The sequence below is a fragment of the Dendropsophus ebraccatus genome, chromosome 6, assembly GCF_027789765.1.
Source record: "Dendropsophus ebraccatus isolate aDenEbr1 chromosome 6, aDenEbr1.pat, whole genome shotgun sequence".
Taxonomy (NCBI): domain Eukaryota; kingdom Metazoa; phylum Chordata; class Amphibia; order Anura; family Hylidae; genus Dendropsophus; species Dendropsophus ebraccatus.
The window spans coordinates 28,373,679-28,395,500 of NC_091459.1; the positions used below are offsets into that span (position 1 = coordinate 28,373,679).

Below are 21,822 nucleotides of genomic sequence, written 5' to 3' on the forward strand. Positions count from 1 at the left end.
AAGCATAAAACCAATAGCAGAATTGTGTGTTTGAACAGTTTTTAGTAAAGGTGCAGCTGTATACCCAAGATCACTAGACCTCAATAGTAATGCCCTTGAACAAAATGTAATCCTAATTGATAGCTCAATATAACTTGGCATCTGGGACCATCTTAAAAGGGGACCTTCTCTAGGGATTCATCTTATATGCAAATTTGCAGGGCATAAAATTTACCTGTAAATTTTTTCAGAAAAAATTATTATAGTGCAAAACTGTCACAAAAGTCAATTTACAGGTCAGAGAAAACCTGTTGTCTGTCCTGTCTGCCAGTCATAAACGAGCATTAGGAAAAGAGCTAGAGTAATGCAATTCTATGGGGCTGGTTCTCACAATGGCTATATGGTGCTGTGGAGCTAATGCAGTTATGACCTAAGGGGATCGGGGACAAAAGCTGCTCTGTAAAATATTTAGGCCCCAATTTCAAAATTATACAAAATGATGGCCAAAAAAATTTCAACAGCTTTCAGATGGAACAGAAAAGGCCACAGCTATTTAAATATATAATTTTACCAGACAGAAGGACTTTTTTCCCATTATGTCCCTATGGAGTACTGCCATATAGGCATCAGACACAGTAACCTGTTATATAACTTAACTGTAAATAAAGTGTTCCTTTAGCTGGTAGCAGCATACACTGTAAAAATCCGGCCGCCACACTCCCGATGCAGGCGCATGCCGGAGACTGAATTGTTCCAGCAGCGCAGTTGATGACTGCATTGTATACAATGGGGCTGCCAGAAGAAACCAGTCTCTAGTGCATGCCTGCATCAGCAGCGCTGTGGCAGTATTATGACAAAGTATCCTTTAATGTGGTAAAAGGTCACAGGTCTTTAAGTTCAATCTTTTTTTATTTCACAGACTAATTCTGTGCAAATTCATAACTATTTTAAAAAGTATACGTTGTATTGTAGAGGAGACGGCACTTCTGTGGTGGTGCTCGTGGTGGGATGGCATTCCCGACGTAGTAGATATGAAAGTCCCGGCACTCACCTGAGTGAGTGCAGGGACTTTCTTATCTACTACTTTTAAAACTACATGGACACAAAAAAAAAACAACTTGTCAAGAACTGCAAAATAGGCATTATTTTGTGAAAAAAACAAAACAAAACAAAACTTTTCATATTTCAATGTATCTTTTTTTTTTTTTTACATATATAGTGCAAGGTAACGGGGGAAGATCAACCATGCATTAATTAAAATTAAGCATTTTTAGTTTTATTTCTGTAAAACAACAGACAAGCCCCTCGATCTCTCTCAATGTAGAATATTTAGATGCTGAGGAAATAATGGTCTAGAGCATTCAGGTAATATAATCTAGTTTAGGTGTTTCTTACTCTTTGCTCTTCCGATTGCCTGCAGACGGGACTTCCACAAAGTGAACTCTCTGATTGCTACCCGAATTTCTTCTCTGATGTAGTGAATACTCTTCAGGAAAGGCAAGTGCTGCGCAGCCTCCTTCACTTCTGTCTCTGGGAGAACAAACAGCAACTCTACCTCTCTCAAGTCAAGAGCTATCTGCTGCATTGAATCTAGTGCTGAAGAGCAAGCTTCAAAATGTTTCCTAAAAAAAGAAAAAAGGAAAAAATAAGGTAATAGCTGCATACCAGTATCTTAAAACACTGAATGGGCAGTGTCCCCTTAAAAAAAAACAAAAAAAAACAACTTTTGATCAGTAAGGGTGTTCAGATGCTGCCCAACCACTAGAAGTCTCACGTCATTTATGTAGAGGTGTACGCCTCTATCTAAATTTATTTAAAGTGTCAATGTTGTTTCATTTTTTTTTTTTATGTGCAGAAATCAATACTACAAGCGATTTTAAGAAACTTTTTGATTGGGTTTATTAGCTGAAAAGTGTATTTTTATCATGAAAAAGCAGTTTGAAGCTCTCCCCCGTCTTTATGGTTCTCTATGGAGACGGGAGGGGTGGAGGGAGATGGGGCACCAAAACAGGACAGTTAATTTATAGCTAAATCACGGGGCTATCTCCTCTGGAGTCAGCACTGATCTCTCTGACCTCTGAATACCAGCTTTCACACAGCTCCCGCTGTGTAATCCTTTGTTCTCTGCTGGCGACTAATCTCCCTCCTCCCTTCTCCATAGATTAGACAGGGCCTGACTGATGTAAAAGCCAAGATTTCCTAATAATGAGCAGTGGATGAGAGAGGGAAGGGAGGGGAGGACCTGGGGAAAGTCTTTATGAATGCAGATAATGACATATTTGCCTAATAAACCCAATTACAACGTTTCTTAAAATCGCCTGGACTATTGATTTCTGTAAAAAATAAAAAAATATGCATTGACTGACACTTTAAATTTGCAGAAGCCTCCCAGTGAAATAAGTATGCAGACTTTATAATTTTGAGCACACATGAAGCTATATAACAAATATATGCTTCCCCACAAAACCCCTATTTTGTTAATTCCCCCTTTGAAAAGCAATTACAGAGTATAAGACACAGAAAAAATAGATAGATATAGATAGATAGAAAGATATGTATATCACGCACATTATTTGACTGTAGTATATGATGGGTATCACTAGACAAGTGGTTAGTGAATTTTACACTAATGGGTATGGGCACTATGGGGGCAGTGTAATACGTTTAAAAAGGTTACCCAGGCATACAAAAACATGGTTAGTTTGGGTGCAGTTTTGTAGTTCAGATCCAGTGAAATGAATGGAACCTAGTTGTAATACCCCACACAATCTGAAGAAAGAAGTGGTAATGTTTTTTTCAAGAAGGTAGCTGTGTTTTTCTTTTTATAACCCTGTTTGTGTAAGGTAAAAGTGATTGCCACAAAGTATCAGACATCACAATCTGGACACAGGTAAGATGGCTTGGGGGGGCAATAAGAGGCTGAGTTATGTGCAGAAGAGAAATTAGATGGGCAGTCGCTCTAGAGTAAAAAAAAAAAAAAAAAAATTACAATACACAATCAAAAGAGCAAATCTACTTTCATCAGGGGGATAGGCAGATGTATTGTTTTCCTTTTAACGGATCTTTTGTGAAGAATAAATCACTTCTTAAAGAAAAGTGAACCATTGTGTTTAGCCCCTTGTAAAACAGATCTTAAATAAGGTCTTACCAAGAGTAAAATAGAGGCTTGCAAGACTGCAGTTGAATAGTGTCAATGGTTGTTTTTGCGGCCTTAATATCTGTTAACATCTTGGCTACTGTCTCATTCAGCTGCTGCCAGTCACTGTCTGCTCTGCGAATGGTACATAGTTTGGGCAGGCCATCTGCAGCGGCTGGAGAAGGAACATTCATTTCGTCTGTCCAAGGCTTGGCTTCTCCACAAGTCTTATTCTGTCCTTCCGCATTATTTATAGGACAACATTCCAATAACCAGGATAGCTGTTCGAGTACAATGCTGCACTGCATCGAAAGCTTCTGCAACCTCTCAAGCCACTGCTTAACCCCATCTTGTGGTGGAAAGGCAATCTTGTACTCCTCAGACCACTCCAGGCGATGGCTGATCTCCTGCATACAACCTAACAGATTTCTGTAACATATGAACAAACACAGAAGAGAATTTGTAATTAGGAATAAAGTCATTACTTGAGAAAATTACACAGGTCGCTATTAGAGATGAGCGAATCTGGAGCATGCTCGAGTCCATCCGAACCCGAACTTTCAGCATTTGATTAGCGGTGGCTGCTGAAGTTGGATAAAGCCCTAAGGCTATGTGGAAAACATGGATATAGTCATTGGCTGTGTCCATGTTTTCCAGACAACCTTAGAGCTTTATCCAAGTTCAGCAGCCCCAGCTAATCAAATGCCGATCGTTTTGGTTCGGATGGACTCGAACCCGAACCCGGTCGCTATACATATATCATATGCTGAAAATAATCAGTTAATACACACTAGTTTTCTTCCTAAGAAAATAAAAACATCTACAGGAATATTCAATCCATAAATTAAATATTTCTTGAAGCATCAAATTGACTCGTGTTCCCTTTTTCACAAGACATTTAACATATGCAAAAGGATGGAGTCTAATATGGATCACTACCTGTACTTTGTTTTTATTTTTTTTTTGTTTTTTTCTCTCTCTTTTTTATGCATTGCAGGAGAAAACGCAAACATTAAAGGAAAAGTCCGGCCAAAATTTATTTTTTATGTTATTACTTATGGAAAGTTATACAATTTTCTAATGTACATTAATTATGGGAAATGCTCATATAATGTAATTTCCCTTAATTTAGTGTATCAGGAAGTGTTAGAATTCTCTCAGAAGCAGTGACGTCACTACCAACGGTGTAATTTCTATGGAGTGTCCAGCAGGGGGCGCTCTCTATATAGAAGTCAACGAGTACCATTGACTTCTATATATAGTGCGCCCCTGCTGGACACTCCATTGGAATTACAATGGATGTGTGTATGTAATTTAATGTACTGTACTTTGCGATTGAATACATTTATGGAACACTTTGGGGAGCAAGAGTCCTTGCTCCCTAAAGTATCCCATAAATGTATTCAATAAATACATTTGCAGGGCACCGAGCAGGAAGGGAGAGAGGTGCCATCTACCTCCCCCCTCCTTGCTCGGTGCTGGGAACATATACAAAGTACTACTCCCCCATTATCTGCAGATAATGGGGGAGTAGTACCTTTGCTATCTTATCGCCGCCGCTCACACAAGTGCCGCCCGCTCCGCCGCCGCTCACACAAGTGCAGCCCGCTCCGCCGCTCACATAAGTGCCGCCCGCTCCGCCGCCGCTCACAGTAGTGCCCCCTCCTCCTCCTCGAAACACTATGGCCCCACTGACTCCCCGCCGCCCGTGCCGCTCCTCACACTATCCGGCCGGCCACCGCTCTCTGCTCCTGCATGCCAGCCGCGTCAGCCCTCACCCACACCGGCCTGGGACACCAGGAAGCACCAGGAACGCCGTGCTGCTGGACGGGGTGGGTGAGGGCTGACGCGGCCGGCCTGCAGGAGCAGGGAGCGGTGGCCGGCCGGATGGTGTGAGGGGCGGCGAGGAGTCAGCGGGGCCATAGTGTTTGGAGGAGGAGGGGGAGCGTAGGAGGAGGGGCCACTACGGTGAGCGGCGGCAAAGCGGGCGGCACTTATGTCAGCAGCGGTGGCGGAGCGGGCGGCAATTGTATGAGCGCCGGCGCGGGCGGCGATAAGATAGCACAGGTACTACTCCCCCATTATCTGCAGATAATGGGGGAGTAGTACTATGTATATGTTCCCAGCACCGAGCAAGGAGGGGGGAGGTAGATGGCACCTCTCTCCCTCCCTGCTCGGTGCCCTGCAAATGTATTTATTGATAACATTTATGGGATACTTTAGGGAGCAAGGACACTTGCTCCCCAAAGTATTCCATAAATGTATTCAATCGCAAAGTACAGTACATTACATTACATACACACATCCATTGTAATTCCAATGGAGTGTCCAGCAGGGGCGCACTATATATAGTCTTCTATATAGAGAGCGCCCCCTGCTGGACACTCCATAGGAATTACACCGTTGGTCGTGACGTCACTGCTTCTGAGAGAATTCTAACACTCCCTGATACACTAAATTAAGGGAAATAGCAGTATATGAGCATTTCCCATAAATAATGTACATTAGAAAATTGTATAACTTTCCATAAGTAATAACATATAAAAAATAAATTTTGGCCGGACTTCTCCTTTAAGTATAAAAGTAATTTTGGCTGGTATTATTGACCTCTATAGGAAAAATATGGCTGTACATGGCCTCTGACAGACAGTACATACAAATATCAACTATGAAAATATTACTGTTGATTAATATTAAATGGGCACTCTCACTTTAAAGAAGTTTTGGCCAACGCTGACCGAATAAAACTTTGCACATGACTAATTTTTTTTATTTTTAGATGTACACTAACTCTCTCTAGAACTTTTCATCTACAGACCTAAGGATTCACAGGATATGCCACAAAGGCAGATATGGGAATATCCCCTTAATACAAGGTATAATGCCACTAAAACAGTGCCCTAGATATATAAACAAATCATCAACTCTACACTTTTTTTTCTACCTTTTGTTTGCTTGTTTTAATTTAAGGAACTGTGAAAACAAAATACTTTGACATACCGGAGAGTAATCCACTGCTCTGTAACGGTAGTAAGGTAGCGTCTCTGTTTCAAGAGGATCTTTAAAAGATGACCGGAGAAACCCTTGCATCTTTCAATGTTCCCTAAGCCAAGTTCCTAATCAGAAGAATATTATGGAAAACTATAAAGTAACAAGAATTATAGGACGAAACAAATAAGGAAAATACCAAATTCAGTTAATTGAAAAAAGGAAACAGAAAAGGGTCAAACAAACAAAAACGGCTTCTTCCAAACCAAACTTATAAACCATGATGTATAGTCATATGATCACTCTGTTGTTTGTAATTTAAACATTTTTGGAGCTCCAGGCATCATCATGAATAACGATGCCTGGAGTTCCGAATTCCTGTGCATACATTAAAATCCATCAGTATCTCTCACCTTGACGGGATTTACCAGTGCAGCCTCCAGTCTAGCATTACGAGCAAGTGATCTGTAGAAATACTTCTGACAGCCATCCCAAGTGCTGGTGATTTCTGCATGCAGCCTGAAGGGAAGATATCATATGCTCATTCCTAATCATCACTCTCTGTTTTCCTGACACGGCACATTTTTTCGCTAAATATTAAAATGTACAGCCTAAGTCATGAAGCCACAAATAAATGTAAATTTTTTTTCTCGTATAATTCTATGGTGTACACATATTGTTAGATGATGTTGTTATGATGAGACAATATACTAGCCTGAAACATCAGGAAACTGGTTTACAGTAATTACATATTAACTTTTGAGTTTTTACTTAGTCAAGAAAAACATTTAAACTAAAATTTAACACTTCTGAAACTATAAAAAAAAAAAAGGAATACTCACTCAGAATTGGCTTCCAATGTACTATTTGAGATTGATAAGGCAGTGTTCAAGTCCAAAGGATGGAGGCAAAGCATATCCTGGTTGTTCTTCTTACGCATCCATGCAATCCCCTGGCGATATGATAAACCTACAAGTTGTGATAGTAAAAATGTAAGAAAAAGTAAGCTTTTCAGCTATTTTCCTTCTCTATGACTTTTCAATAAAGTAGCAAATAGAGATGAGCAAATTTTTCAAAAATTTGGTTCTCAGAACATTATTGAATTGCATTAAAACAGCTAAACAATGGTGCAGTTTTGGTGCTATACCTACCTGACTGTGCTCCCCAGTGTCCTCTTCTGCACCGCCTCCAGCCAGAGTAGCCAAAGACTGACAGACAGGACAGTGGCAGCCAGTGACTGGCTGAGCGGGCTTCTCACTCTCCAGACATAAGTGACAGCCTGCTGAGCCAATCACTGGCTGCTTCTGTCCCGTCTCAGTCAGTAATTGAGGCAGCGTGCGTGCGTGTGTGTATCTCTATCTATCTATCTATCTATCTATCTATCTATCTATCTATCTATATATATATATATATATATATATATATATATATATATCTATATATATATCTATGTATATAGTGGTACCTTGGTTTAAGAGTAACTTGGTTTAAGAGCGTTTTGGTTTAGGAGCTCACAGTTTTTTAAAATTGTGACTTGGTTTAAGAGCATTGCTTTGATTTAAGAGCTCCCTGTACTGGGTGCGAGGGCAAGTGGAAGAGGGTCATGGTCTGCATAGCGGGGTCTACAGCCCTGTACTGTGACCCAGGAAGTCTCCCTCACCTTCCAAATCATAGCAGATCCACTTCAAGCTGGGGCTTACATCAGGGGAAAGGACTGTGGAGGTAATCTCTTCATAGTTGTAACCCCTCTCTCCCCGGACAGAGAGTGCTGCATGTATGTGCCCACATCTGCCCTGCTCATTCCTTTATGCTCCCTGCAGTCTCTCTCCGCCCTTGTGTTTCCCATCCTCTCAATTACTGTACAGTAACTTATAATATCACATATTCTGCTGTTTTTGAATGTTTGTTTCATCTGTTTCACGTTATTCAGAATAATAAATCATTATTTTTGGGGTACGGAACCAATTGTCTGCATTTCTATAATTTCCTATAGGAAAATTTGCTTTGGTTTAAGAGTGGATTTGGATTACAAGCACAGTCCTGGAACGAATTATGCTCGTAATCCAAGGCACCACTGTATCTCTCTATATCTCTATATCTCTCTATATCTCTATATCTCTCTATATCTCTATAGCTATATATATATATATATATATATATATATATATATATATATATATATATATCTATATATATATATCTATATACTATATATATATATATATATATATATATATATATATATATATATATATATATATATATATCTATATATCATCTCTAGTAGCAAAAGTTTCTAACATTAAATTTTTTTTCTTTTTTAAACCTTAGCAAAAAAATTTGCATTCTGAACACCAGAGTAGTCCATTAAGAGTAAAATCTATTCCACACATCACATAACATACCTGTTCGAGACAACATTTTAAAAAGTTCTGCAAGTGCCCTTTGCTTTTGCATCAAGATGTGCTTGGCCTCAGACTTCTGCTTCTCCTTCTCTGCACTCTGGTCTATGGTAAGATTTTGAAGCTCTTGCACAGATTCTATAATTCCCTCTGTAATAAAACCATGAAATTACTTGTTACGGCACGTGACAAACAACACACATGTGGTAACTAAACTGTCTGAAACAAGTATAAAAGCGTTAAATAAGTTTGTTTATACCTGTAAACGTATTGAGATTTTCAAACAAGGCTGGCATTAAGCTTTTCTTTATGAATGAACCGCACAAATGTCCCATTCTCTTAGTCAGCTTTGGAAGGCGGCATTGAAGTGATGCGGCTGAATAAATATCTTCTCCACAGTTTAGCTGTAAGACAAACATAAAAATAATCACAAGATCACATTTAAAGTAAAAAAAGTGGCTACATGCTTATTAGATCTATAAACGTAGCAGAATTGCCATTTTGTACAACTCATACACAATGGGGGATATTACATACACTGCCAGGTGTTCCCCATTGACTGCATTCTACAGAATTTTTTTTTATAGTAATGGCCCTATAGGAAAGTACATTCCACTGCACATACCACCACAACAGAGGCAAAGACTTTTGGCCTCTTGGGTGACTGGAGCCCTATCGATAATCTTGACATATACCCCGAAAGGGTTGTCCTGTTAATATGCCAAACACACAGCTTGGGCCCAGTGTGCACAATGATCAAGATGCACTACAAAAACATGGCTACTTTCTTCCAGAGACAGCCCCACTCTTGCCTCCAGCTTGGGCGGGGTTTTGCTGCTCAGTTCCATAGAAGTGAACGGAGCTTAATTGCAAACTGCACCTGACCTGGAGACAAGAGTCGTGTTGTCTCTGAAAGAAAGTGGCCATGTTTTTGTAGCACTGGATAACCCCTTTAAAAGGAATTTTAAAAAAACTGTAATTAAAGTATTCTCCTAAAGTCTTACTGGTACACGGCTTGCTTCAGAAGATGAGGCAGTGTTTAGTACTGAAGTGAGCTGTTGCACAGCGTTTCTTTTGACTTTCGAGTCAATTCCAGTCTCCGTTAAATCCAGTTGATCGTCATGGGCACTTTCCACTAAAGCTGAAGACGAGGCTTCATTCAGAGCAGCTTCAAACTTCTTAATGAATTTAAAAAGTGTTCTAAAAGGAAAGCAAGACATGAAATGTTTAGCGTCTACTCTGGACAGTAGCGTGAAAACAAAGAAAAAAAAAATTATATATAAATAAATATATAATTTTTTTTTCTTTGTTTTCACACACACATATATATATATATATACACATACATATATACACACACATATATGCATACATCCATATACATATACACACACACAGGACTGTTTCCTCTAGGAAGGAAAAGACGGGGGGAAAAATAACACATTGTTATCCATATATTGGTGTCACTAGTGAACACAGCCTTGATGTCCATGCAGAAGTGTACCAGCTCCCCCAAGGTGTAAGGACAGTTTTTAGTTCTCTCCTTCAAACCCCTGGACACTGCACTGTGATTTAAATAGCCAACATAGTCCAAAGAATGAGAGGGGCTGTAAGGGTGATGGTATGCTATTGTATGCACATACAGTAGTAAACGCTGCAGCCTTCCATCAGGGGGGGAATGAGGGGTCTCTCTCACTATACAGAATAAAATAATCATCTAAATGAGCTTAATCTGTTGCCAACATATACTACTGTCTTACCGATGTGTCTTTTCCACAGATTGTTTTACAGACCAAAAACTGACATCATTCCACCTGGATATTTTTACAAAATCCTAAAAGAAAAAAAAAAAATTATAAAACTTACTAATTCTCTACAAAAAATATCAATGTCCAAGAAGTGTAACCCATAATTTGCTCCAGTCTTACATGAATAAAAAGCAAAAAGGAAAATAAAGGTAGCATTAAAAAAAAACATCATTCCTAAAAGGTAAAATTTGGCTCTTCGATAGTCAGAAAGGCCCTAACTATGAGAAAGGGTTAATTAAGTCAAAGTACAAAATTTTTTTTATAATTCACGTTTTAAGAACTAATTTGCTTTTGGTGCCGACTTCAATTATTAGACTTGTTTAACTATGCTTCAATTAGGACAACCATGCTGCAAGTCACATTTAACTAGATACTGCCCAGAACACATACGTACTTTTAGTTCTTTTTCCACAGGTTTACGCAATTCAGTAATTCTTGCTTCGACAGATGGCAAAAACTGCTTGTAATAATGGTAAAGATTCCAGAGTAGACTGCATAACAAATCTGCAGAAACATGTACAAGTTACATATACAAACGTACATAGTTACATAGTACAAAAACATACTACAGTAGCTGAACCAAACACACTGAAAAACTGGTTCCTTAGATGCAGTAATTTACCAACATGTTTACATTTATCCTTTGTTACCTTCAGTTATTTCATTTTAACACATAACATATAGTACATAATGTGCTGATTTTTGTCTTAGCACACAGATTTGCTAAGGAAAACCTACCAGACTTCTGGTACAATTTATACCAAAAAAGTGGCTCACATACTGTGTACCACATGCTAGATATCGTGCCCGGTAAAAACTGTAAGACTAATGCTAAGTTTACACGAGGCGATTATTGGCCCGATCGTACGATTAACGATTTCGAAGTAACAATTTATTTTTTTTTAATAACGACCGGCGTTTAGACAGTACGATATATCGTACGGAAAAATCGTTTTGCGATGGCGCGCCCGCAGCCAGGCCCCCTGCCCATCCGCAGCCCGGCCCCACGGTCAACCGAAGCCCCCTGCGCCACCCCAATCGCCACCCGGCGGCGGCGGGTGGGGGTGGCGTTCGGAGCGGCGGGGATGGCGATCGGGGCGGCGTTGATCGGGGCGGCGATTGAGCCGGCGCAGGGGGCTGCGGATGAGCGGGGGGCCGGGCTGCCGGACTATCGTGTGACGACTGTTTACACGGAACGATCGGCGAATTTTTTTGCGAACTACGAACAACGATTTATGAACATGTTAAAGATCAAAATGAACGATTTTTCGATCGTTCGCCGCGTTTACATGTACGATTATCGTTCGAATTCGATCGTTATTGCGAGAATTCGCCCGATAATCGCTCCGTGTAAACTTAGCATAAGACTAAGTAATGGAATACAATACTTTCAGCTGCAAGTGGAAGATGAAGAAATTAGAGTTTTTTCTTAGCACCGGAGTACCTCTTTGTATTAACTCTAATATGCTATATTGCAGCAACTTTTGAAAATTTAGCAGTCACATTGGTCAGCTGATCATAGCAGGTCCACATTATTTAATCTTCAATGTTCACCTGTTAATGCCAAGGGAGGTTGTATCCTTTCCCTGAAGGGGTGCCCATTTTACAGGTCAACACTGAATTTAAGGGGTACTCCAGAATTTTATCATCTATATAACTACAGCCGTACAAAAAAAAAGTTTTAAAGAAGCTATTTTTTACCTCTCTACGCTCCCCTGTTGTCCTCAGTCAGTGTCTCTGGTCCCCTGCTAAACCCTGCCGCCAATTCTAATACAAGGTCTTCTTGGCATTGACAACCCACTCAACCAATCTCAGTCAGTGATTGGCTGGGGCTGTCACTGACTGACCGATACAGCATTATTAAAGTGACTCTGTACCTACAATCTGTTCCCCCCAAACAGCTTGTACCATCAGATAGCTGCTTTTAATCCAAGATCTGTCCTGGGGTCCATTTGGCAGGTGATGCAGTTATTGTCCTAAAAAACAAGTTTTAAGCCCCATTCACACGTCCGTGTCAGTTTTTACTGTCAGGAAATCCTGATCAGGAGACCTCAAATGTCATCAGGAAAGTATCAGGATTTCCTGACAGTAATCCGTTTTTACCATCAGGAAACCATCAGGATTTCCTGATCAGAAGATAAAAATGGGAGGTGTAGTTCTGCAAACTGGATGGTCACCGCTTGCAGAACTACAACTCCCATAATGCCAGGCTGACAGGTCATGATGGGAGTTGTACTTATGCAGCCTGTGGCCATCTAGGTTGCATAAGTAAAACTCCCATCATGACCTCTCAGCAGGACACTGTGGGAGCTTTACTTCTGGGGGGGGGGGGGGGGGGGGGCTGACCTGTCCTGGCTCCTGGTCTTCTGTTCTGGAATCGGGGGGCAGAGGATGGTGGGTGAGTGAGGGCCCCGCAAATCTGAGGTCCGGGGGGGGGGGGGGGGGGGGGGGGGTCGGGGGGGGGGGGGGGTTCTGCCGGCAGAGGGGTTCGGGTGGGGGCCGCTAATCTCGGGGCCTCCAATCTCAGGGCCAGGGGGGGGTGGGGGCCGGGGGTAGCGCTGCCGGCTGCTGCTGGGCGGGGGTCTGTACCGCTAATCTGAGGTCCGGGGGGGGGGGGATGCTGGGCGAGGGGTCCAGGCGGGGGTGCTAACCTGTGATCAGGGGGGGGGGGGGGGTTTGGGGTGTGTGCCGCTGGGTGAGGGGTCCGGACGTGGCACCAGGAAGCAGGAGTCAGGGGTGCAGACGGGGATGGCAGCAGCTGAACACCAGCCCGTCACGAGGAAGCAGGGAGGTGGATTATGCGGGTGGTGAGGGTGCGCAGGTAATCCGGAATCGTGGGCACTTTTCCTGATGTACATCAGGAAAGTGCCCGTTATTCCGGCGCTCCAATAGACTTCTATGGGGGTGTCCGTGACCAATTAAAGTCTATGGGTCCGGAAATCCGGATGGATTTTCCAGACGTGTGAAGGGGGCCTCAAACTTGCAGCCCTGTGTCAAACTGGCGTAGCCTAGAGTGTCTGTGCCCTAGGCTTGCAACACCCCTCCGTCCCTCCTCCCTGCCCTCTTCATCATTAGGAATGCCCCTAAAACAATTTCTGCTATTCATTACCTGTGTGAACACGACACATCGTTAGGGCATCAGTGCAGTGTTCAGACAGGGCACAAACACTCTAGGCCACTGCAATGTGACACAGGGCTGCACATTTAAAAGTTGTTTTTAGGACAATAACTGCATTACCTGATGAACGGACCCCAGGACAGATCTTGGATTAAAAGCAGCTATCTGACGATACAAGCGGCTTGTGTGTGTGTGGGGGGGACAGATTTTGGGTACAGAGTCGCTTTAAGTGAGCAGCATTAAGGGAGGGACCTGAAGATACTGAAGGACAATGGGAGAGCTTGGAGAGGTAGGAATAAGATGTTTATTATGTTGTGTATAAGGACAGCATTATATAAAAAGTTTTAAAGAGCCAGAGTACCCCTTTAATGGCTGTCAGCAAAAGAGGATCTATCAGGCACATGTCATATGCTTATGTTGTTCTCCTGGGATAATCCCTTTTTTATACTTACATTATGAATAAAAAAAAAAAAAGATAAATATATATATATATATATATATATATATATATATATATATATATATATATATATATATATATATATATATATATATATATATCCCTGAAACATTCTTATGTTGCTTGACAAAAAAGAAAGAATGAAAAAATGAAAACATTTGCATACCTTTTCTGGGTGTTTGTGGCACAAGCAGGACGTGACAATGAAAAGTCAGTATAATGTTAAGACGAGAGGAAAATTCTCCCAGAGTGGATGCTTCAATAAATGTTTGTAGCGTCTTTGTAACAGACTGCAATGACTGCTCCTCATCGTTGTCTGCATATATTAACCAAACCAGCAAAAAATAAAAAAAAAAAAAAGGTCAAACACTACTTTATCAGACATGTTTATCAATGACAAGCACCTAATATGCTCACCTTGCTCCTGCTCCACTTGAAGGTAATCTTCTATCAACTGATAAACAGAAAACCAGTGCCTGCGGGATTTTCCTGCATGTCGCTCCATAGCATTGTCAAGACTCAAAGACCAGCAGCTAAAAGCCAATAAAGAAATGTACTCCATTAATAGAACTGCTAAGGTTGTGTTCCCTGTTTAATGGCAGAAACTGTTGTGATACTGTGTTGTGTCAGTGAAATGAAGTGTCCACAATGTTGTCAATCAATCCTGGCAACTTTATGCCCATTTTCTAATCTCAGGTCAGTAAATGACATGCCTACTTTATAGAGCCTATCTGTCAAATGTTTCAGTAACAACCAATAGACATCTGAATAATGCAGGGACATAATGGCTGTAACTAAAGATTGAACAAATAATCTTACTTCAGTTCAAGTTTCCGCCATTGGATAATGAGCTGTGTAATTTCATCAAGGTTCTTTCGCAGAGACAAATTACGGCTAGCATTCTCTTCCCAGTCCTGTTGAAGAAAAAAAACATTTGATCACTCACAAGTTATAAATTCTCTTAAATGAAGGTAAAACAACCCGTGACTAAAAACCGAAAAATAAAAAACCTGCTACACATTATTCCCAAATTTTTTTCTGTAAATGAATGGACACAGCTGAATACCTTCAAAATCTCAAGGGGTACTCAAATACTTTTTGCATTTTCTATGAAAATTTGAGAATATTTATTTTTTTTAAAATATTTCATAGAAATTCTATCACCTAACCTAATGCCAACAAATCTGATATCTCAAAGAGCTATGGGGGCGGAAGACTTACTGATGCAGGTGGGGAGCGACAGCTACCACATCTTATCTAAAAATTCGAAAGCAGTTAAGTTTTAATGTGTAATAAACAAAACAAATGTACGTACTTGAGATTTTGCCAAAAGAATTTCCAGACCATTTAAAAATTTGCAGAGAGGGCTGGATAGAGGAAATCCTTGAATTCTATCAATTATAGTCACAAGCTGTAAAAGAAGGAAAAAAAAATATATATTTTAAAATGTTAAAAAGTAAATTCAGTATTGTATGAATAAAAATCGCCCCTGCTCGTGGCCCCGCGCGTCTCTATGGTCCTTCTATGGTCAGGCAGATTCCGCCGTCTGCCCCAAGAATGAACAGGTTTATTTTTCAGGCGGATGGCTGAATCTGTCTGTGCATAGAATGGAGTATATGGCACAGCTGGAGATGAGCGGGGACAGCTGCGGAATCCGTGGCAGGTGATCTGCCTGGATTCCTTAGTATGCTCATACCCTAAAGGGGGATATACAGCAAATAAAGAAAAAACATTTTATTACAAGCATCTTCTATAAACAAAGCACTTAGTAATACATACATGCTCCACTTCCACACCGATACCTTAAAGGGAATGTGTCACCTGAATTTTCTTTTACTGATTAGATTCAGATACTAAAAGTTGTTGTTTTTTTTACGCTAATATGTTTCTATTTTCTGACTTTTATTTTATTTTTTTTACTTCACTTTTTGTACATTATTATGGGAGCTGCCATATTGCCTGGGCTGTTCTTAACACTATTTAGTGACATGCTTTACAGAAAGGCTCATGGACATAGATAACAGCCCCAGTGGTGAGAATTAAAATTGCAAGATTTCAGGATTATTTTATAATATTGATAGAAAAATGGAAAATGCCACCAAAACCTCTTAGAAAATATTTTTAACATGAAACATTATTTAAGCAAAGTCATTTTCTGATGACACATTCCCTTTAAATCTAAATATTAAACTCTTTGCCCTTACACTCAATGCTGCCCTGCTGCCCTTGTCAGATCTGCTGCCCCACCACCAGATCTCTCCCTGCCTCCTACAGAATTGTGTATCACCTACTCCGGAATTGGTAAGTTGTGCAAATCATCTAAGCAGCAACTTATTCCTTTTCTTTTCTTAAATCATATAAGAGGTAAATCACAATAATTTTCCTATTACACTTCTCTCAGGGGACTCAGGCTGAGTGGGACGTGAAAACCCCAGAAGCCCCAAAGCAAGCCAGAGTGGGAGCAGGTAAAGTGTACGCTCCGGCGGCGGGGGGGGGGGGGGGGTTAACGGGGCGGGCTGCTGACATACAGCGGGATGTCCATCCGGCTGCGAGTTTGTCTGCCCATAGAGTGTACAGGGCAGGGATCCGCAGCGGATCTCGCTGTGAATTTGCATCATGAAATCCGCTGCAGATCCATTACGTGTGAAGGTACCCTTAAAGAGGCTTTTCTCCTGAAATGCTGGAAAGTAGAATGTCTCCTCATTCCCCCCTCTCATCCCTGAAACTGCTTTAGAGGCCACTTTCAGCTGACTGTCAATTAGGCTGGGAAACATATGGGATGTGGAGCGAGGAGGCATTCCAGCAGTGTCTAACAGTGTCAGCAGTTTGGTACGTAAACAGCAGCTGACAGATTCACTTCAAACATGGACAATCACTTGTAAGAATTTTTAGGATAGGATCGTGTGTAACATACAGAATTCTAGTTCTAGTCAAGGATGTATTTAAAAGTGAGGAATATAGCCATAGCCTCAGCATATCATAGAACATCATGAAGTTAATGTGAACTTGCTCTGATGCCAGAACAGGGTTACAGACCACCATATAGACAGACTTCCATCACAGACCGTGAGGCTCTGGCATCATCTTGCTCTATCTTGTAGGGCTCCAGTATGTTCCTCACCTGAACCAATGCAGGATGGTCTGGCCAATCTCCCAGCAACTTGTTCACCTCTTCACTGAAGCGGCTCAGCACACATTGGCACTGCCTGACCTGCTGGATGTTAGGGTGCTGATAGACGTCATAAGGGCCTTCATGCTGCACTTTAAGGTCTGAGTTACTGTTGCCCAATATTGTGTTCTGCAGGAGTGTGCTAGCCAGCAAATGGCTGCTGAAAAGCTGGTCATTTAAGTCAGCCCCTAAAAGTAAAGATAAAAGACATGAAATAACATACACAAGATTAAAGTCTGCTAAATGCCCAAACACAGACTCTAGTAGTCATATGGGAGTGCTCACAATTTTTGCCGTTGTCTCTACAACAAGTTAAAAGTTTTGTTAAATGACTAATGCTTTAATACATATCAGATTTAGGAAAATGGAAAAAGTTTTTCCACAGATATACCACTTTACGTGCCAATTATGTTGTGCCTAGCTGATGCCACCAGAGACACATGCCAAACAATTAAAGGGGATTTTATCCACATGCGAGGCCATCATGTTGTGATTGGAGGGAGCCTCTGCACCAGCACCTATACACAGCAAATGGTGCTGGAAGCCCTGTGCCATCTACTGTGTAGTGACAGCAGTTCCGCTTCTAATCAATTGAACTGGAGCTGAAGTGCAGTAATGTGCGCCACCACTATATAGTAGATGGCACAAGGCTTTTAGCCCTGCGTTTAGCTACCAATGTTAAAGGGAACCAATCACCGGAAAAACGCATATAGAGCTTTTGAAATGTGCTGTTAGAGCACACAGCACACTTGGCACACGTGTTTCCATAGCCTCCGTGCCTTCCCCGTGTAAGCCGCAAAGTAACTTTATAAAACTGGCGCCCTGTATGCTAATTACCTGAGGTAGTCACCTGGGCGGTGTTCGGCTAGCAGGTAGTCACGGTCCATTCCGGCGGTACTGCGCCTGTGCAGAATAGCCTCGAATAGCCTGTTAGCCGGAGTTCGAGGCTATTCTGCACAGGCGCAGTCCAGCCGGAATGGAAGCGGCTGCACTGCGCATGAGCGGCGGCGTCCGGCATCAGTACGTAAGCGCGCCGACGTTGGGCACGGCGCGCTCCCGAGTGACGCCACAGCCACTCTGACATTTGAATCACGCCCAGAGGGGGCGTGATTACAGCGGAAGAACGCCCAGGGGACCGTGACTACCTGCTAGCCGAACACCGCCCAGGTGACTACCTCAGGTAATTAGCATACAGGGCGCCAGTTTTATAAAGTTACTTTGCGGCTTACAGGGGGAAGGCACGGAGGCTATGGAAACACGTGTGCCAAGTGTGCTGTGTGCTCTAACAGCACATTTCAAAAGCTCTATATGCTTTTTTCCAGTGATTGGTTCCCTTTAAAGTGTCACAACCACTTCACAAAACTTTTGTCGTGTCAAAAGTTTTTGATTAGTCCAGGTCTCCGTGTTCTGAGATACGTCATCAGGCGGACTTAAAATGGAGCCCGACTGATCACGTGACACAGAGCCAGGAGAGGACGCGCTGCAGCGATTCTTCTCTCAGCTTTATCTCCCAATCGGTATGGGTCTGAACACTCATACCTGGACCAATCACAAAACTTTGGACAAGTCATAGAGACATGTCAAGAGTTTTGAAGTGACACTTTAAGTTCCTGGATATCACATGTGCCAGACAATTGTAGGTGCAAAGAATGTATTTAAGGTGATACTGTCGCCCCCTTTTTGCATTCTGACTTTTCTACACAGGTGTAAAAGGTAAATTTTGCAGTTTTCATATTTTATATCATACGTCATGGTGCTTGTTCAAGTAAAAAGTCATCTTTTACCAACTGCAGATTGTGCTAAATGGGCGGGGCTTCATGTCACCACTAAGCCCCACCCACAGCACCACTGTTGGCCATGCCCCTCCATTACATCATAGGCACATAGGCCTTGCCCTCTTGCAAACCATTGAAACAGGCTGGCCTAAAGGTCTAGGCCTATGTGCCGATGACATCATGGAGGGAGTGGGGTCAATGGTGGCGCAAGTGGGCGGGGCTAAGTGGCACTGTTGCCGTGAAGCCCAGCCCACTTAGCACAACCTGCAGTTGAAAGATCACTTTTTACTGGAACAAGCACCATGACGTATCATATTAAATAGGGTATGAAACTTCTAAATTTACCCATTACACCTGGATAGAGAAGTCAGAATGCAAAAAGGGGGTGACTGTCACTTTTAAACCTTACTTTTTATTTGTCATTTTGTAGGTCGATACACGGCCATTCCAAATATATATTTTAAATAATTTTTTTCTGTTACTATTTTTAACAAACAAACCTACTTTAAGAAATGATTACCCATTCACAGGAAAAGTCATAGGTGATAAGCAATTCTTGGGGGTGTCTGAATGCTAGAACTCACACACAGCATCAATTGTGCACTGAACCTGCATCCAAATTCTATAAAGAGTACAGTGCTCGGCTACCATTGTAAGTTCCACAGGGTGCACACTGAGGGACAAGGCATACTGCATCAGTACTTCATGCAAAAGAGGGGCACTTAGGACCCCCATTTTTGTGATTGGTTGGTGTCCTAACAGATGGACCCTTCCCCCGCAGTTATCTATTCTAAAGTTATGTCACAAATTGTAAATCCTTTGACTTTTATGTTGCCATGTTCTAACAGCCAGAACACTATCACTTTTCTGTTGATGAAGCTGTGTGGGGTTTGTTTTTTTGCAGGATACGGTGTTGGTATTGTAATGGAACACATTATATGACATGACATATGACACACATTTTGAAATATGGTGAAAGATTAAAGTAATTCTGTATTTTCTATTTTTTTTTTAACCACAGCATCAGGTCTCGCTCCAGTCTCAGCAGTTACCCAACAACGGGCAACCAGCTACCGGTGATAAATCGCATAGATACAGCTTCAGCTTCTGAGCCCACAGACCGCCAGTGCTGTAAATTGCTGCCAGAATTGTATGTTAACCCTTTCCCACGATTACTTAAATTTAAATTTATGTATAAATTAGTGTCTACAAAAGAACTGATGCAAAAGAGATAAATAAGACACAAACAAAATCTTTTTACCTATGAGAGGGTAGAGAGATTCTACGAGCGCAGCGCTGGTCTGGTAACAAGACAGGAACAGACTCAAGTAATTTTTGGTTAGATGCTGTGCTGGCTTCTGGTGATACCAAAGAGATCTGGCAACAGTTAGACAGAGCTGCTGATGAATGAGCATCACAGTATTCATTGAACTCTGTGACACTAGTGTAGACTGATTTACTTTACTATCGCTGGCTTGGGTCTCCATAACATCATCCAGATTGAATTGTTCTGTTAGGTCTGCAAAATCCTAAAAGGAAGCAAAGATATGTGTTAGGGACTTGAACACTATACTAACAAACTGATCACCCTTGCAGAGCACACTGACAGTCAGAGATCCATGGCTAGTTACGGGCTGGACTTCTCTCACTTCTATCTGCAACGGAATAAAACTTTATTCGCCGAAATCAATCTGATGACACAGCATATATGGTAGGGAAGCTGTGTACAACTACGATATGTATTTAGTGCAGCTAGGAGATCGATATATCAGCACCATCATGCTGTGTGATTCCCAATCCTTTGCATGCTCCGTGAGATGTGCAAGGAGGGGGACTGTGACCATCACTTAACATAGAAAGAGTAAAACTGTATATAAGAAAAAAATAGTACACAAGGGGAGACCCTGCTTTATATAGAGCTGTTCGACAACCATGTCACCCCTTACTGCTGCCAGTCAACTGAAGCACACAAAAAATGCTTTAAAAAAATGATAATACTGTATCACAGAGTAATATATAATTTTATTAAAGCAATGTATTCGCGCAAAAAAAAAAAAAAAAAAATTCTCTTCAGTTTTCAGCGCACACCTTTAAAAAAGAAAAACAAAACAAAAAACTTTGATTATCTTCAATACAAACAATAGATTTGAGGGTTTGTCTGACAGCGCGGTCAACGGTCAGAAAAGCTAATTTAACTTTATGAATAATAATATGGCGAGTATTGTTCTCAGTACTCAGCATGGGGATCATACCTGATCATGAAGTGGAAATCTCAAACGGAATTCTCTCTCATCTTCTTCATCCTCTGTAACCCCGGAGCCAACACTTTTGCTTTTGTATTTATAGAGGCTGCTTTCTTGCTCTTCCTGCTCTTTAGCGCTCTGCTCTTGCTCATCCCACTCATTGATAATCGCCTAAAGACAAACATACATTCTAACAAAGTCATCACATAAACCCTACAAAGGTAAGATGCACATTCTTGGGTTTAAAGATAAAGGAACCTACAGTGTATGTGCCCCATATTTTACACACGTTTTCCACAATTGCATTATTTGGGCCCGTTCACACTGAGTAATTCTCACAGAATTTCAAGCGAAGCATGTGCTGCGGACTCGGCTTGAAGTTCTGCCTGTCTTATTCATTGACTAGATGTTGCGCATTCATTGTTCTAGGGCTGAAAAAAAACGATGGTCGCAGCATGACCTGTTTTACCCAGACAATCCTCCACATGCTGAGCACAGTCATCTAATTCCCTGTTGGCCCTTTGGTCATTACTAATTGCTGCGTTTACATGGAGCGATTATCATTCAAATTTTCGCAATAACGATCGCATTTGAGCGATAATCGTTCTGTGTAAACATAGCAAACGATCAACGATGAGCGAGAAATCGTTCATTTTGATCTTTCAACATGTTCTCAAATCGTCGTTCATCGTTCGCTTAAAAATTCGCAGATCGTTTCGTGTAAACAGTCTTTTGAAGATTCAC

General features: G+C 41.4%; 1 protein-coding gene across 4 annotated transcripts in view; it reads right to left on the reverse strand.

Annotated features, from left to right (window-relative positions):
- Positions 1 to 21,822, reverse strand: part of LOC138795522 (midasin-like) — a 75,193-nt gene that overhangs the window by 22,653 nt on the left and 30,718 nt on the right. For all 4 annotated transcript variants that reach the window (XM_069974734.1, XM_069974735.1, XM_069974733.1 and 1 more), the window contains 17 exons: positions 21,088 to 21,249; positions 20,097 to 20,364; positions 17,013 to 17,248; positions 15,207 to 15,302; positions 14,711 to 14,805; positions 14,309 to 14,424; positions 14,058 to 14,207; positions 10,708 to 10,817; positions 10,266 to 10,339; positions 9,510 to 9,705; positions 8,765 to 8,909; positions 8,509 to 8,655; positions 6,946 to 7,072; positions 6,517 to 6,622; positions 6,116 to 6,231; positions 3,128 to 3,544; positions 1,375 to 1,601 (listed from right to left, as the gene is read on the reverse strand). In XM_069974734.1, coding sequence (XP_069830835.1) covers positions 1,375 to 1,601; positions 3,128 to 3,544; positions 6,116 to 6,231; positions 6,517 to 6,622; positions 6,946 to 7,072; positions 8,509 to 8,655; positions 8,765 to 8,909; positions 9,510 to 9,705; positions 10,266 to 10,339; positions 10,708 to 10,817; positions 14,058 to 14,207; positions 14,309 to 14,424; positions 14,711 to 14,805; positions 15,207 to 15,302; positions 17,013 to 17,248; positions 20,097 to 20,364; positions 21,088 to 21,249 — 2,788 coding nt within the window. The remainder of the gene's footprint in view (positions 1 to 1,374; positions 1,602 to 3,127; positions 3,545 to 6,115; positions 6,232 to 6,516; positions 6,623 to 6,945; positions 7,073 to 8,508; positions 8,656 to 8,764; positions 8,910 to 9,509; positions 9,706 to 10,265; positions 10,340 to 10,707; positions 10,818 to 14,057; positions 14,208 to 14,308; positions 14,425 to 14,710; positions 14,806 to 15,206; positions 15,303 to 17,012; positions 17,249 to 20,096; positions 20,365 to 21,087; positions 21,250 to 21,822) is intronic.